We start from the raw sequence: 15,891 nt of genomic DNA, 5'->3' as shown, positions 1-15,891 counted from the left end.
CTCCTCCTAAACCACGAGACAAATGTTGATGAAACTTGAGATGTTCTTTAAAAAAATATTCAAAGAATTGAATTCCATAAAGAACTCTGGTTGCCATGGCAACCGAAAGGATTTTTTTTAAATCTTCTCGTCCAAAACCACATGTCCTATGGCTTTGATATTTGGTATATAGTATCATCTAGAGGTCCTCTACCAAGATTGTTCAGATTATCCCCTTAGGGTCAAATACAGCCCCGCCCTGGGGGTTCCGATGGTTCATACAGACTTATATAGGGAAAAACTTTGAAAATATTCTTTTCCAAAACCACAGAGCCTAGGGCTTTGATATTTGACATGAAGCGTCATCTAGTGGTTCTCTACCAAGTTTCTTCAAATTATTTCCCTAGAGTCAAATATGACCTAGCCCTGGACTTTGAAAATCATCTTGCACAAAATCACATTACCTACAGCTTTGATACAATGTATTCGGTAATACTATGTAGCATTGTGTAGGAGCCAAGATTGCTCAAATTATCCCCTGGGGTTAAAACTGGCCTGCCTCATTATTTAAATAGACTGGTATAGGAAACACCCTTAAAAAATCTTGTCTCAAACCATAAGGCAAACATTAAGTATGTGGCATGCTCTAGTGGTTCCCTACCAAGATTAATTTGTTCAAATCATGACCCTGGGTCAATATATGCCACGCCCGAGGGGTCCCTTGTTGTACATTGACTTATAAAGGAAAAAATTATTATCAACATGTGAAGTTGTGAACCCACACCCGGTCAACCCCTCTCCACCCCACAATTATTTTTCTTCTTTTTTTAAACCTTAAACCGTCCATGAATATTTATCAGCATGTATTTAACACTTTTTCCGAATGTACATATGTGTTAAATTTGGGAAATATATTTTAGTTTTGCGTGCTTTGTTGGCAAATAAAACATGGTTTTGAGTTCAGATGCGTAGTAATCTAATCCCGAAGGCCGGATGCCTGAGGCCTGATTGATTAATTACGACTCATCTGAATCTGGGATCCTTTTTCAGGCGGAATAGCTAGAAGTAGGTCATTTTGCGAAACCTGTTTAAATCGACAAGACAATACAGGGTAAAATCCTTCTTTGTTTATATAAAAGAAAATCTTAAAAGTGTTAGAATTATAGTAATTATATTTTCCGATTAATTACAATACACGCATATACCAGTGGTGGACTGTGGTGAAGGGAAAACCATGTAACGTTGAAATAACGTGTCAAGTTCTTGATTAAACATTTTCCCAATATATGAATATTAAGGTTATGGTCAGTTAAAGCATCTGTCTGAATTATCAACAACTCATCATTTACACTTGCATGTACTTGGTCTTAATTCTTCATATTTTACCGGAGGTATTGGAAAACTTGACCTTTCTATTTGAGGTGCCCAACCGAGAAAGCGTTATTTTGATATTAGTATATATTTAATAAAAAGAAACACTTTACAGAAGAAATGATGTGAATACAAAAAGCATTGTATCGTTTTTGTCAAAGATTGGCTGAAATTCATAAAAAAATCTAATTCATATTTGTTAAATAAATAATCCTCCCTCTGCCTATCAACAGACTGAAAATATATGAATTTCAAAGCTACACGCATTTTTAAAAATGTCTTGAAATGAAATATGATTATAAAATTATGACTGAAGAGATAAGTTTACTTTAAGCCACATTGATGAAAGCCCACATTCACTGATTGACCCAAGTGTACTTAAATATAGGTTTGAACCTGTATGCTGACCTCAAGTTGACTTTCCAGTCTGCTTTTATAGTCTATCTCACTTACAGTCTATCTCACTTATATCAGATGAGATTAAAATATAAAACAGAAAACTTGGTCTACTAATCATTGACCGTAATATACAAAAGATATTCCGTTTGGACGGTGATATTACGAAACCGTAGCATATTTTGAATGTCCAATCAAAAGAACATATATACGCCACATCCGTAATAATGCTTTGTAGCTTTTTCAGATAGGTCTACATACTACAGTTATTATTTATACAAAAAGAGGTAACATTGATTAAAGTAAAATTTACATTTAGAAAGGATCTTCACGTTGATATACATGATCAGCATGAAGAGGACATATAAACATATTTGCAGGACTTTCATGTCCAATTGCTATTTTTCAAGTTTTGCCCCCTTTTGTGTGTGTGTAGGGGTGGGGCGGGGGGTGGGGGGGGGGGGGGGGTGGAGGGGAGAACCTGCACAATATGTACAGTTTCTACTATATTCAAAGGAGATTGAGTTTACTTTTAAATTATTAACATGAAGTTGACTTACGAATATTGTTTACTTCATATTATTTTTTGAGTTATGCCATATTTTGAACTTCTCCTACAGTTTTCATCATCAGCATGAAGTGTACATATACACTTGCGAATTTTATGCCAGACATTTAGCAGGAGGTCATTTTTAGATTTTAAATTTTATACTATTAAACATTTTCAACGGGTTTTTGTCATGTAATGCTGACATCATTCTTTCTTAAAGGTAAAGTGCTGTTAGATTAAAGTCCACTTTCTGAGAATTCGGTCTTACAAAATCTTGTAACGAGAACGTCAACTCCAACATAAAGCTGAACTTAAAATACGAGAATGTATTCTAGAGATGTTTGATTGTTTATTAGGTTAGATATTACCCTTTTTTGAAAAGAGTTACTTGCACCTCAGACATGCTGTACACCCCCATCAACTATTGTACTGCTATTAAGTTATATGTATAAACACGGCATTTGTGTTAATCTCGTTTCAGTGAAAGAAAATGGATGATGCAGTTATAGCATCTTTACAAAGAAATAATGAGACAAACTTTGAGCTTGACGCAGCTGCTAATACGCTCTCAAAACTACAGGACTGGGAAGACAACGTCGTTGGAGCATATCTTCTAACTGTTTGTGAGTTTGTATTACTTATAACATTATAAGACATTCTAACAAAACCTGATTTCGTTCCATATTAAGTTCTAAGAGTATATTATCAAAATACAGAAATATTTTATAAACGGACAACATCTTTGCTAACAATCTACCAGACCATTACATATTCTGCAGTACTTAACATATTCTGTAAAAAGGTTGTCCCCTGCCATTTTTAAAGAAACAAGAATAAACAATAACTGAAAACTATGTTCCACCTAGTTACGTGAAATTTCAGCACTGGGACATTATTGCAAAACCAAGATATGCAATAATTCTTTGAAAATGGTGATGTTTTAAAGACGTTGAACTGTCTGAATGCGTAGCCCTTTTATGCAGTCCTTTTCCGGAATTTAATGTATATATCAGTATAGTGACAATTGTTTTGTTTCAATTTCTTCCTATGATTTGGTGTTGCTTGAATTTTTTTTCTCAAGATATAAGGTTAAGTATTAAACAAAGAAAGTTGAAACTGTGTCTTATCGTGCTTTACATAACGCTATCATATTAAAGATGTAAATGTTTTACAGACGGTACTTAAAAATTCTAATTCGTCTTTTCAAACAGATCGTTCCATTACTAAAAGTACAAAAACACTAAAGACCTCAAAATCATTTATATTGTGGCGTTTTGAAACATAAACAAACAAAAGTGTATCTTAAAACGTTTAATTCCTCAGCCGAAAAAAATGTCTCACACTGTAAAAACAAAGTGTGATCTAAACTCAACTGAATTAATACATCAAATACAGTGCATACTTCTGCAATGATTTAACAAAATGTTTAGGCATCAAACACATTTCATTTGGCCTAACATGCCTTCGATTTTAACTTAATACTTGTATCTCTCAATTACTCAATGCTTCCAGGCAAATCATGTATAAATATTACCACCATGGAGATACAAAAGAAAAGTTATTCTGTGGCGCGTCTTTAAAAAAGATTGCTGCTGACTGTTTACTTGCTACTAGTAAATGCGCCATACTATTAATAAAAGTGAAACGCATTTTTCTACCAAACCTTATAACGGTATTGTAAGCTTGACTCATCACATGTAGGTAAATCGTGTATTGCTCCAGATGTGTAATTTATAAATAAGTAAGTTAATAAAACAGTTAAATGTAATCCAAATAATAACATTTCTCAACTTACAGCACTGCCAAACAAAGCATTCAACATTTATTTATTTATTTATTTATTGCCACATTGACTTGCTAGTTACAAATGACTTTGGATACAAGTAATATGTGTTGTAAACTTGCATTTAAAAGTTGCAGCTCTCTATGAAAGAAACAATAATGCGCATTAATTGCATTTTATGAACAGTTGGTCCTGAATACATACAGAATATGTCTTTGTTTTAGTGTAAGATTGAAAAATCTTTCACGAGTGAACACCAGATGCAATATTTTCAAAAGTGGCGTGACTACCAATGAAAATGTAACTTATGTTGTTCATGAGTAAAAGATACCCTGACCTTACATATTAAACAAACAACTTTACTTTTCATTTCATGTTTGACTAAATTTACCAACTTTATAGTTTCTGGCAAGTGAAAAATATATTTGAAAATTGTTGCTGTGAAAATCAAGATAGATTTCACTCTATTACGTCGAAAAGTCACTATACTGGCACGAATATGTAGACGAATCGCTAAAATAGAGCATTGCGGGAGCGTGTCCGGGGACTACTGCTGTCCGTGGACTACTCGCGTTCCAGTAAATATGTAATATATCGTAATATAAACATGTGGCCTCAGGTTATGATAGATATATCTACAAGAAGATCCATTGACAGCAATGAATCAGCAGATCATTTGACTACAATGAATTAGCATATCCATTGACAGCAATGAATGTTGCAATTTATATATGATTGAGTCTATTCAAAAGTGCAATACCGCCACGCCCTCTAGCCTCGTCTTAAAGGCATTTACTTCCAGAAATTGGCTAAATTTGATCTTCCTTCAAAATTAAAGTTTGCTCATATTATGAACATTAGAATAAGAATTTTTGTTTCTAATCTTGAAAATACCAAATAAAGAAAGAAAAAAAAACTCGAGTCGGGAATCGAACAAGGGCTGCCACAGCAACAAAAACTTTCTCGCGGTCTTGACCATTACACCACAGAGGAATACGTATATCGATCGTTAAATATAATTATTTATAATTTTCAATGTAAACTTAGTAAAAACAACTAATTCAAATGCGTTTTCATTAGATATAGTCAGTCAGTAATCATGTTTTAAAGCTTTGGTTAGAAATATAGCACTAATTTCCTAATACTTAACTATTTACTCTTCTTTTGTTGTCGTACGATCCAGAAGTCAGCGCCTTAAAGAGGATCCATCATAGGTAGCATTATATTGACCAGATAATCATCGCTATGTTTGTTTGTTTGTTTTGGGTTTAACGCCATTTTTCAACAGTATTTCAGTCATGGAACGGCAGGCAGTTAACCTAACCAGTGTTCCTGGATTCTGTACCAGTACAAACCTGTTCTCCGCAAGTAACTGCCAACTTCCCCACATGAATCAGAGGTGGAATCATCGCTATGATCATCGCTATGGTCTACACCGCGAGATAAATAGAAAAAAAGAAATTATATTAAAAATGATAGGTTTAAGTTTGATGGGATGGGTTGTCTAAAATATGGATATTATTTAATTGTATAGTAAAACTTCAATTTGACATTGGTCTCATATTTATTAACTGTCACGTGTTTAGGGCTTGTCGTTCTAGTGATGTAATCAGTTTCTGGTAAATTGATGGAACACGATTTTGTGGTATGATGCATACGCATATAAAGAAAGTAAAATGAATTTTCAATCTAACGTAAGCTTCCAGCGATTCGTAGAAAACTTTTTTCAGTGTTTGTGTATACCTGAATGTACGTATTTGTGTTTCCTTTAGTCTTTAATGAAAGTATTGAAGAATTGATTTATTGTTTAATTTCAAATCAGTTTCATCCAAGCAAACAAAAGACGTTGTACTAACGTTGGACCCCGATGTTGGATTAACGTCGGATTATAGTTGGATTTTTAGACGTCATAAAACGATGTTGGTACAGCGTTGAAAATCCAACTAATATCCAACCATGTAACAACCTTAACCCAACCACAATCCAACCATAACCAAACATGTTAACGACTGCATTCTACCCTTAATTTTACCATTTTAGGCATTGAATTTTTGCTGCTCAAACGTTGGAATTTTACTTGTGACCAGCATATAATCAACACAATTATGTGTATTTTCTAATCGGTATTTTATGGTGGCTGATTTCTGCCATCTCGTTCTGGCGTTTTAGCGCGTTCATTTGTCGTCTTGGCGTGTTGGCGCGTTGGCGGGGGCGCCAAGACGCCAACACGCCAAGACGACAAGTGAACGCGCCAAAACGACAAATATGGATTTTGTCGTCTTGGCGCGTATAATTGTCGTCCTGGCGTGTTGGCGTCTTGGCGCCCTGCAAACGCGCTAAGACGCTAGAACGCCAGGACGACAACTTCCAAATTTAGCGCGTTGGCGCCCCCGCCAGAACGACAAATGCCTTGTTTGTCGTCTTGGCGCGTATAATTGTCGTCCTGGCGTTCTGGCGCCCTGCAAACGCGCCAACACGCCAGAACGAGATGGCAGAAATCAGCCACCATAGTATTTCCTACTGTGGCAACATAAATAAATTCAAAAGATAAAGTGTAGTCAATTATGCATACTTCTTCAACACCGCTAAAACCTCCACCTGAAATGTATAAAATACGAAATCTTCATGTCCACTAATTCGAAATAAAAAAGCGAAAATGTTACTTTCGTGAGAGCTAGAATCATAATCGATTCATGCAAAACAAATATATAATTTTTTTTTCCATTTTTATTTCACGAAAGTATATACAAGCAGATATTTGAATAGGAAGGAAGGAAGTGTACTAAGATGTTGAAGGATATAGTAAAAATAGAGGATTTGAATCCCAGACAAAGTCGTACATGGCACTGTTTATTGTCTTCACAATATCTATTGACGGGTTGTCTTAAACGGTCAACGGATAGGTTAGTTTCGGGAGTGCAAATGTTTTGAGAACAGTGATTTTTTCCAATTAGTGATAAACTTTTTTTCCAACTTTTCAAAACTGTTTTTAAATTTTAGCAACTTTGGCACTGTATTAATATTGTGCATTTCTTTAAAATTGTTACAAAATGTTATACCTTATGTTGTAGCTTGTGTTGAAGTCCACTTGAATGTTTCAAAAAAATTATATAACAAGTATAATATTTTAATATATTAATATATCCAAGGTTCAGATATCTTCCCTGACCTCGAAAAAAGTTTACAAATTTTGGTAAAATGCAGTTCTAAAAAATCAATTTTTTTTTTGTTTTATTTTTTTGTTGGGGGGGGGGGGGGGGGGGGGGGGGGGGGGGGGGGGGGGTTAATAAAATAATTCAGCAATCATTAAAATAAGCCAAAGTTTTAAAATGTTTTACTCACGTTGCAGATCCCTCTGTGTAAAGTGTTTGTAATTGCTAATTCTAACCTCTCCAATGTATCAATTATTAATAAATTACCGGAATGTAGTGTAACTTATCGTAATACTTAAGCTTCTGCTTAAAGATATATTTGAATTTCCCTTAAAACTGGAGTTGCAAAACTTTCAATGTTTTTTGGCGAACGCCGTCTAAGAACGAATTCGTTACCTATGCCACGTGACTTCAGTTTGCAAATCAAACTACTTGATAATGCATTATAGATAATTTATCAAAATGGAAGATTTATGCAACACTCTGCCTGATTGGACGAGAGTGTCAATTTCTTTCACTCTGTTGATTGTGCTACGCTGAGTGAAATGTAGACAAAGCGTTTATCTTAAACGAGGCTGTTCACAGTTTTAAAGCTAACTTGGGCTCAGTATATTTAGCAAGAATATTGATATATCTCAAAATGATAAGTAAGTTTAATAAATATGATAAAAACCTATTCAAATACCAACATATATCAAATTAAAGAAAGAGCTGAATACGGTCTGCGTATCACATGAATAAGGGTGTGATAAGAGTCTTTTATGTAGAGAAGTGCTTTTTAAAAGATTTTCCTTGTAACAATTGTCGTCTGTATATGAAAAGGTTTCTTGCTTTTGTGACTTATTCAGATTGCATATTAAAATGAGTACTTGTTTGCTTTGATATATTTGTTATAAATTATTTAACTGATTTATTATATATGAATATTTTTCTTTAGTATGGTATGCAAATATTGAACTCAGTTGAAATCTGTTTTATTATGTATATGCTATATAATGACTGAACCTCATTACACTGAAACGAAGGTACACTGCATACAGTTTATCTCTGTGATATGACTACGGACAAACTTTGCTTATGAAACAGAAATATTGAAATAATTACAATTGTATGTTTTGCTTGACCTTCACTTTTTTATAGGTGTGACGTCATTGTCCAAAGATTCATGAATAGCGAATATGCATTTGTTAAAGCGGGATCAGTTGGCCTATTTTAGAAATAAATAAAAATAATAAATAAAAAAATCCTTTAATTGATTTTTTCTCATGTATTCTAATCAAACTTGATTTGTAGCATCTTTATTAGGCCCGCAGCCAACTTTGTTCAGCTGGGACATTTGACCCCTTTTAGGGGCTGCTAGAGCTAAAACTAGAAATGCCTTTATACAGCGTCTCACGAACAGCTTGGTGGATCTTTGTCATACTTGGTCTGGAGCATTATCATAAGGTCCTCTTCCAAATTTATTTATATAGGAACTTGGGCCCTATTAGGGACCACTATAGCTAAAAGTAGATATGCCTTTCTTCGCATTAACCACTAAAATGTAACGGATTTTTATCAAACTCGATGTGTAACAATATCGTAAGGTCTCCTGCTATTTTGTTACAAATTGGGATAATGTCGCGAAGTGCGAGAGAAATTTGTAATATTTACTCTACTAACCTAAAACCTAACTTAGCTTACATTTTTTGATAAGCTTATAATTAGCTTTTTCGACAGTATTACTCATAGATTGGCTATTCAGCTTTGCCTCTCTCCAAATTTGGGAGTTGCTTTTTGATTTGCACACGGCACTAGTTTTTTCTAGAGAAGAGAACAGATATATTCGGTATTTAGGCCAGACAACATCTAAAATTTTACAGAGATTTTAATATAGAAAATTCAAAGATATTTGTTACAAAAGAGGAATAAACTGTAGAAAACTAACATTGTTGTTCAAAAATTAATTTAACTGTTTCTAGTGTAGCGAAAAGGAAAAATAGTCACGGGTCGCTACATTATTTGGTCCCGCGAACCGGATGAGGATTAAAGGACACCAGCAGGATTATGAGAAATTTCGATCTGGACATTTGTTTAAAGCATTAATTGCAATTTGGAGTAAAGATTCGATCTGCAGACAAACGATTGACTAAATTTTTAACAAATATGTTGAAGATGGAATAAAAGAAAGAAAAAAGGAGTAAACTGTAAAAAGGAAAATAAAATTGGGCTTGTGAACGAAAAATGCTGGAGTAAAGGGTTATGTGCTGCTGTTTGATAGGAAAGTAAAACGAAAAAGAGTCAGCAAAAATTGAAAGAAAAACTGTTAGATTTATGCAAAGGTTCAAATTTATCGGACAAGCAGTGTTAGGCGTTGCCCAGACAGGTTAAAGTAAAGAGTCGTGTGCAAAATTCATGAATGGAATTCCAGTGATATCTTGTTAGCTGAAACACGAGTGTGCCAGTCCAAAAATAATTAGGTGTTGAAATCGGAGACAATATAATCTACAGAGCAGTGATAAAAGGTCGTTAAAGCATAATTGCTGATGAAAGTTTCCATTGGAAATAAACAGGCTAAATGCTGTAACAATTATGTGATAAATGCCAGAACCTAAAGGTTGGTGGAAAGGGTCGTCTCAAAAGCAAAGAAGAAAAACGGAAAATAAACATATTTAAAAGATAAAGAAAGTTTGAAATGTTAAAAAAGTGATGATTTGGTTGAATGAATTGTAACTGTGACTAAACAAATATGGAAAAGCAAAAAGACGGCCAGGAGGCTATTAGTGCGATGTCGTCAAATTCGAATTTACGATATCTGAAAAGCGTGAGGACAAGGTTTCGTAATACGTTGAAGGAAGAGGTTGAGAAAGCTGCATCATTGTTAACGTCGGAGTGTGAGGAATACGAGTTAGATGAAAAAATAAGCAGTGCTTCGTCATGTATGGAAAAGATTAGCTTATACCGAGAAAAGGTAGAAAATCAGAGCGAAAAACTAGTCACATCGATGGGGGAAAGTGAAGAAATTGAGGTGATTGTGGATGATGACTGTAGTTTGTGTTTCCGTGCAATGGACATTCATCTAGAACTAAAGAATTTCTTGAGCAAACTTTATAAGTTAAAGGACAAATTAGAAGAAAAACCACATGAAGAGTCGGACACTCATCTGTTAATTCAACTACAGCAAAATATGCAACAATTAATGTCTTCACAAATGAAGCAACAAGAATTGACAAACAGAAAAGAAGCTGAAAAATTGTCGTCAGTTAAGCTACCGAAAATAGATATGATATCTTTCGCCGGTGATAAAACTAAGTGGACTGAATTTTGGGACTGTTTCCAGAGCGCAGTACACAACAATAAAATGATATCAAACATTGAAAAATTTACCTATCTGAAGAGCAAATTATTCGGTGAAGCAGGAAGGGCGATTGCTGGATTAGCCCTGTCGAGCGAAAACTATAACGTAGCAATAGACATTTTGAAGAAAAGATTTGGCAATTCACAAGAAATAATTGATCTTCACTACAAGCGACTGATAAACATTCCGTCGGCTACAAACAAAGTTAGCAGTTTGAGATATTTGATAGACAATGTCGATAAACATTTTAGAAGTCTTGAAAGTCTCGATCAAAACGTCAACCAAGACATTATTGTGTCAATCATAAAGTCGAAAATACCTGAAGATGTGTTACTGCAACTTGAAATCATGAAAGATGTCGACGAAAAGTGGACAGTTAGAACTTTAAGCAAACGTTTAAATGACTATATTGTAGCGCGTGAAAGGGCAGTAAAGGACACGAACAGTACCGACATTAGACAACGACGCTCAGCTACGATGTCATATGAAAGGAAAGAGCGAAACTTTGGACCGGGAATGAGAAATCGTACGTCTGAATCTACACCAAAACATACGACAGAGGCGTTTGTAGCGGGAGAAAATAGAGCAATTACGCAAACATTTACGAAAGCGTGTAGATACTGCAACGGCGAGCACTGGAGCGATGAATGTAAAAGGTATAAAACAATTGATGAAAGGAAAAAACGGTTGAAAGGATGCTGTTATAAATGTTTGAAAGATAATCATAGAGCAAAGGACTGTAAAAGCACAAGAGTTTGTACGTACTGCAAGAAAGTGAACGTACATCACCGAAGTTTATGTGACAAAAGATTTCAAATTAATCAAAATCATGAAAGCGCAAATTTGTCCAATGAAGTGGAAAATGTTGAAAATACGGAAAGCGAAAATAAAACATTAGAAAACGAAGAAACAGGACTTCTATCTTACAATGAAAATGTATTAATGCAAACAGCATTTACAGAAATAAAAAATGCAAGAAATGGGCAAAGTGAACATGTAAGACTTATGCTTGACTGTGGAAGTCACCGAACATATGTTTCACAAAGTTTAGCAGATCGTTTGAACCTGGAGGTAAATGGAGAGCAAAGCATTCATCTTATAACATTTGGTAGCAGAAATAAAAAGGTTATACAAACAAAATCAACGAAGATCGATATTAAACTTCAAAACGGAGAGTACATGACACTGACTGCAAATATTGTACCCAACATCACTGGAACTATCAGTAGAAAGGCGGTTAGATTGAAATCACAGTCTAAATTTGACAGTCTTACAAAGGATCTTATATTAGCGAACAATATCCCCACCCAAAATGAAACTGAAACACTTGATTTGCTTATTGGTAATGACTATTACCTGGACATCGTGCAGACTGAAAAAATCGAAGTTCAGCAAGGACTGTACCTATTAGCGACAAAATTTGGCTGGATGCTTTCAGGGAGAACAGAAGTTACTGATGAATACGATTCTAGTGACATGAACATGTTGATTCTAAACTATGGAAATAACGTAACGAAAACAAATGTATTCACAAACGCGGACAGTGTAGTTCCAACAAAACCAGATATCGAAGACTTTTGGAATGTTGAATCTATTGGAATAACTACTGAAAGGGAAAACACAGATGATCAAATTGTTATGCAACATTTCAAGGATACACTTAAGCGCGAGGACGGGCGATATCAGGTTACATGGCCCTGGAAACGAGATATTGATGAATTGCCGGAAAATCGTGGATTGGCATTAGGGAGACTGAAATCATTAGTTACTCGAATCGAAAGACAACCTGAACTGAAACAGCAATACGACGATGTAATTCAAGACCAGCTTGCAAAGGGCGTTATTGAAAAAGTTGACAAATGTGCAGAGTACGGATATAAACATTATATCCCACACCATGTAGTTATCACACCAACGAAATGTACAACCAAACTTCGAGTTGTTTATGATGCATCAGCAAAGACAAGAGCTGACAACAAAAGTCTGAATGAATGCTTATACAGAGGCCCTGTCAAGCTACATGACCTCTGTGGAATTTTAATGCGGTTTAGATTACACAAAATTGGTATAGTTGCCGATATAGAGAAGGCATTTCTGCAAGTGGGATTACAACCTTTAGAAAGAGACGTTACCCGATTTCTGTGGCTCAAGGACATCAATATATCAATCATAAATGAAGACAATATACAAGAATTTCGCTTCGCAAGGGTGCCGTTTGGCGTAATTTCGAGTCCATTTCTACTGGGTGCCACTATCGAATGCCATCTGGATTCATATGAAAGTGAAATTTCAGAAAAACTGAAAAATGATATATACGTGGACAATGTTATTACTGGAACCGAAACCGAGACTGAAGCCATTAAGTTTTACGAAACATCAAAATCGATCTTTAAAGGTGCATCAATGAACTTACGTGAATGGACTACAAACAGTAAATCCGTGAATACTTCCATACCTACTGAAGATAGGTCAGGGTGTGAAAAGACAAAGGTGCTAGGACACTATTGGAATGTTAAAGATGACACATTTTCTATCAAAGCGTCGATCTTGTTACCTGAAACGTCACAGATTACAAAACGAACAGTGCTAAAACAGATAGCTTCAGTGTATGACCCTCTAGGTCTATTCTGTCCGATTTTGCTTCGGGGGAAGATACTTCTACAATCATTGTGGAGTAAACATTGTGACTGGGATGATGAACTTGAAAATAGTGACATTCTGTCATGGAAATCGATCAAAGAAGATTTTGTTAATATTCCAAATTCTCAAATTCCAAGATATGTTGGATTACAAGTTGTCGATGAAAATACAAAAGTACAAAACAGATTGGTTTGCTTCTGCGATGCTTCAAAATATGCATATGCGTGTTGCATTTATCTTATTCAGGGAGATAAAAATGTAACAAAAGGGAACCTTGTATTCGCAAAGTCAAGATTAGCTCCTATAAAACAAAATATGACGATTCCAAGATTAGAATTACTGGCGATGGTCATAGGAGTTCGTTGCATTGAATTTGTGAGAAAAGAGCTTAAATTAGAAATAGAAGAAACTTACTTGTTCACGGACTCGCAATGTGCATTGAAATGGACAGAAACAGAAAAGGCGTTACCCGTATTTATCAAGAACAGAGTTAAAGAAATAAAAAGTCACGGTGACATTTCGTTTAGATACGTATCTACAAAGGAAAATCCAGCAGACGTAGCAAGTAGAGGAGTTACAATGGATCAGCTACAAAACAATCAACTATGGTGGCATGGTCCTAGTTGGTTATCGAAACCGAAAAACGAATGGAAAATTGACGAAAAATTTGTGATAGCGGAATCAAAATTTGAAAATACTGAGCAAGATGTAGAAACGAAGAAAAATGAACCATTGTTAAAATCTGAAGATGCGCCTGCTTTAGGTTCAGACAATAATTCTCCTTGCGGAATTAAAAGTGAAAAGTACTCATCTGCAATCAAGCTGTTCAGAGTTACAGCCCTTGTCTTACGTTTTATCAAAAGGATAAAGAAACAGAAATGTGAAACTGAATCGATTTCAAGTGATGAATTGTTACATGTCGAAAATTTGTGGATATTGCATTTACAGAGAAAGTGCTATCAAGATGTGTACGAGTCGATTACAAACGGTAAAAAATGTACCATAAAGCAACAGCTTGGAGTATTCATAGATAAAAATGGTCTGCTTAGATGCAGAGGCAGGCTTGAAAACGCAAATATTAGCGATGCAGCCAGATATCCTATCCTTTTACCAAAGAAAGATCATATTACACGTTTAATTATTGAACGCGCTCATAAACAGCAACTTCATAGTGGATTATCTCAAACGTTGAGTGCTGTGCGATATAAATTCTGGATTCCCAGTGGGCGTGCTACTGTGCGCAGTGCGTACTGTGTCGAAAAATCGAGGGCGGTGCGTACAAGATGCCGCCAATGCCCCCGTTTCCAAAGGGACGTGTTACGGAGGCGGTCGCGTTTGAAAGGACAGGTCTTGATTATCTGGGACCCCTCTACATAAAGACCTCTGGGGAATATAGAAAGGTATGGGTCTGCCTATTCACTTGTTTAGTAACTCGTGCAGTACATTTGGAGACAGTACACGATATGTCAACAGAAGAGTTCCTATTAGCGTTACGTCGATTCATTGCGCAACGGGGGTCACCAATGGAAATAAACAGTGACAACGCAAAACAGTTCAAGTTAGCCAGTGACACAATACATTTAATCTGGCAAAACACTATCAAAAGCGATGACGTGCAAACGTATGTATCAAATCATGGAATAAAGTGGAATTTTATTGTCGAGCGAGCCCCCTGGTATGGAGGTTACTGGGAAAGACTTGTGGGACTTGTTAAACGATCATTACGCAAATCTCTGGGACGTAGATCATTGACTGATATTCAGTTACAGACTGTTATCAAAGAAATAGAAAGTGTCATCAATTCTAGACCACTTTTATATGTGGATGATGATATAAATTCTAACATTACGTTAACACCAGGACATTTTCTGACACTGAACCCACGTACGGGCATACCTGAAGCGGATTACGATGATAATGATCCAGATTACGAACCATACGAAAGTTCAACGAAAAAATTGTTAAAATTGTGGAATAAGGGACAAAAACTTTTGAATAATTTTTGGGAAATTTGGAAAAAAGAATACCTCATAAGCCTTCGTGAAAGGACTCAGTCGGAATTAAAATCACACAGAGTGCAGTCAAGTTTTAAACCTAGTGTTGGCGACGTAGTTCTGATTAAAGACGATTTGCCACGGGGATTATGGAAAATGGGAAAGGTGATTAAACTAATAATGTCGAATGATGGACAATACCGATCAGCCAAAGTAAATTTGTCAAATGGTAGAACAATTGGTAGAACACTAAACCATTTATATCCAGTCGAGGTATCCGATGACCATAATTCAGTGGAACAAACAAAATTATCAAAGCCAGTACTAAAAACACCAAAACAGACAGAACAAACGCGTCCCAAACGAAAAACAGCGATTATGTCAAGAAAAAGAATACAGGAATTAATTGCTAATAAACTGATTAGTTAATAATAAAGTTAGTGAATGTTGACTGGGATTATATTAGATGCTTGAAGAAAAGACTGACATTTGCAAAATTCTTATTCTACAATAAGCTGAAACCGTATAATACTGTACTTATAATATGCTTACTTGCTTTCATTTAATCACAATTTACGTTGACAGCTCATTTGGTAGGAAATGTTCAAAAACAGACACGTGCTAGAACAATCTGAATTAATTGCAGTGACAGGTGGATAATTAAGAATGATAAGCTCGTGTTTATCTAA

At 35.3% G+C, this 15,891-nt stretch overlaps 2 protein-coding genes across 2 annotated transcripts; both read left to right on the top strand.

Annotated features, from left to right (window-relative positions):
* The first annotated feature begins 9,959 nt into the window (after positions 1-9,959).
* On the top strand, positions 9,960-14,585 carry LOC128558309 (uncharacterized). Its single transcript, XM_053547233.1, has one exon. It carries the CDS (start codon positions 9,960-9,962, stop codon positions 14,583-14,585), a length of 4,626 nt encoding a protein of 1,541 aa, XP_053403208.1.
* Positions 14,586-14,671: 86 nt separating this feature from the next.
* On the top strand, positions 14,672-15,631 carry LOC128558308 (uncharacterized). The gene has a single exon (XM_053547232.1). It carries the CDS (start codon positions 14,672-14,674, stop codon positions 15,629-15,631), a length of 960 nt encoding a protein of 319 aa, XP_053403207.1.
* The last annotated feature ends 260 nt before the right edge of the window (positions 15,632-15,891 follow it).

Source organism: Mercenaria mercenaria, chromosome 7, assembly GCF_021730395.1.
Source record: "Mercenaria mercenaria strain notata chromosome 7, MADL_Memer_1, whole genome shotgun sequence".
Lineage (NCBI taxonomy): Eukaryota > Metazoa > Mollusca > Bivalvia > Venerida > Veneridae > Mercenaria > Mercenaria mercenaria.
This window is presented reverse-complemented; position numbering and strand designations above follow the sequence as displayed.

Bases quoted from the DNA above. Each gene is read 5' to 3' on its own strand.
- LOC128558309 (XM_053547233.1), top strand. From the start codon at position 9,960: ATGGAAAAGCAAAAAGACGGCCAGGAGGCTATTAGTGCGATGTCGTCA.
- LOC128558308 (XM_053547232.1), top strand. From the start codon at position 14,672: ATGTCAACAGAAGAGTTCCTATTAGCGTTACGTCGATTCATTGCGCAA.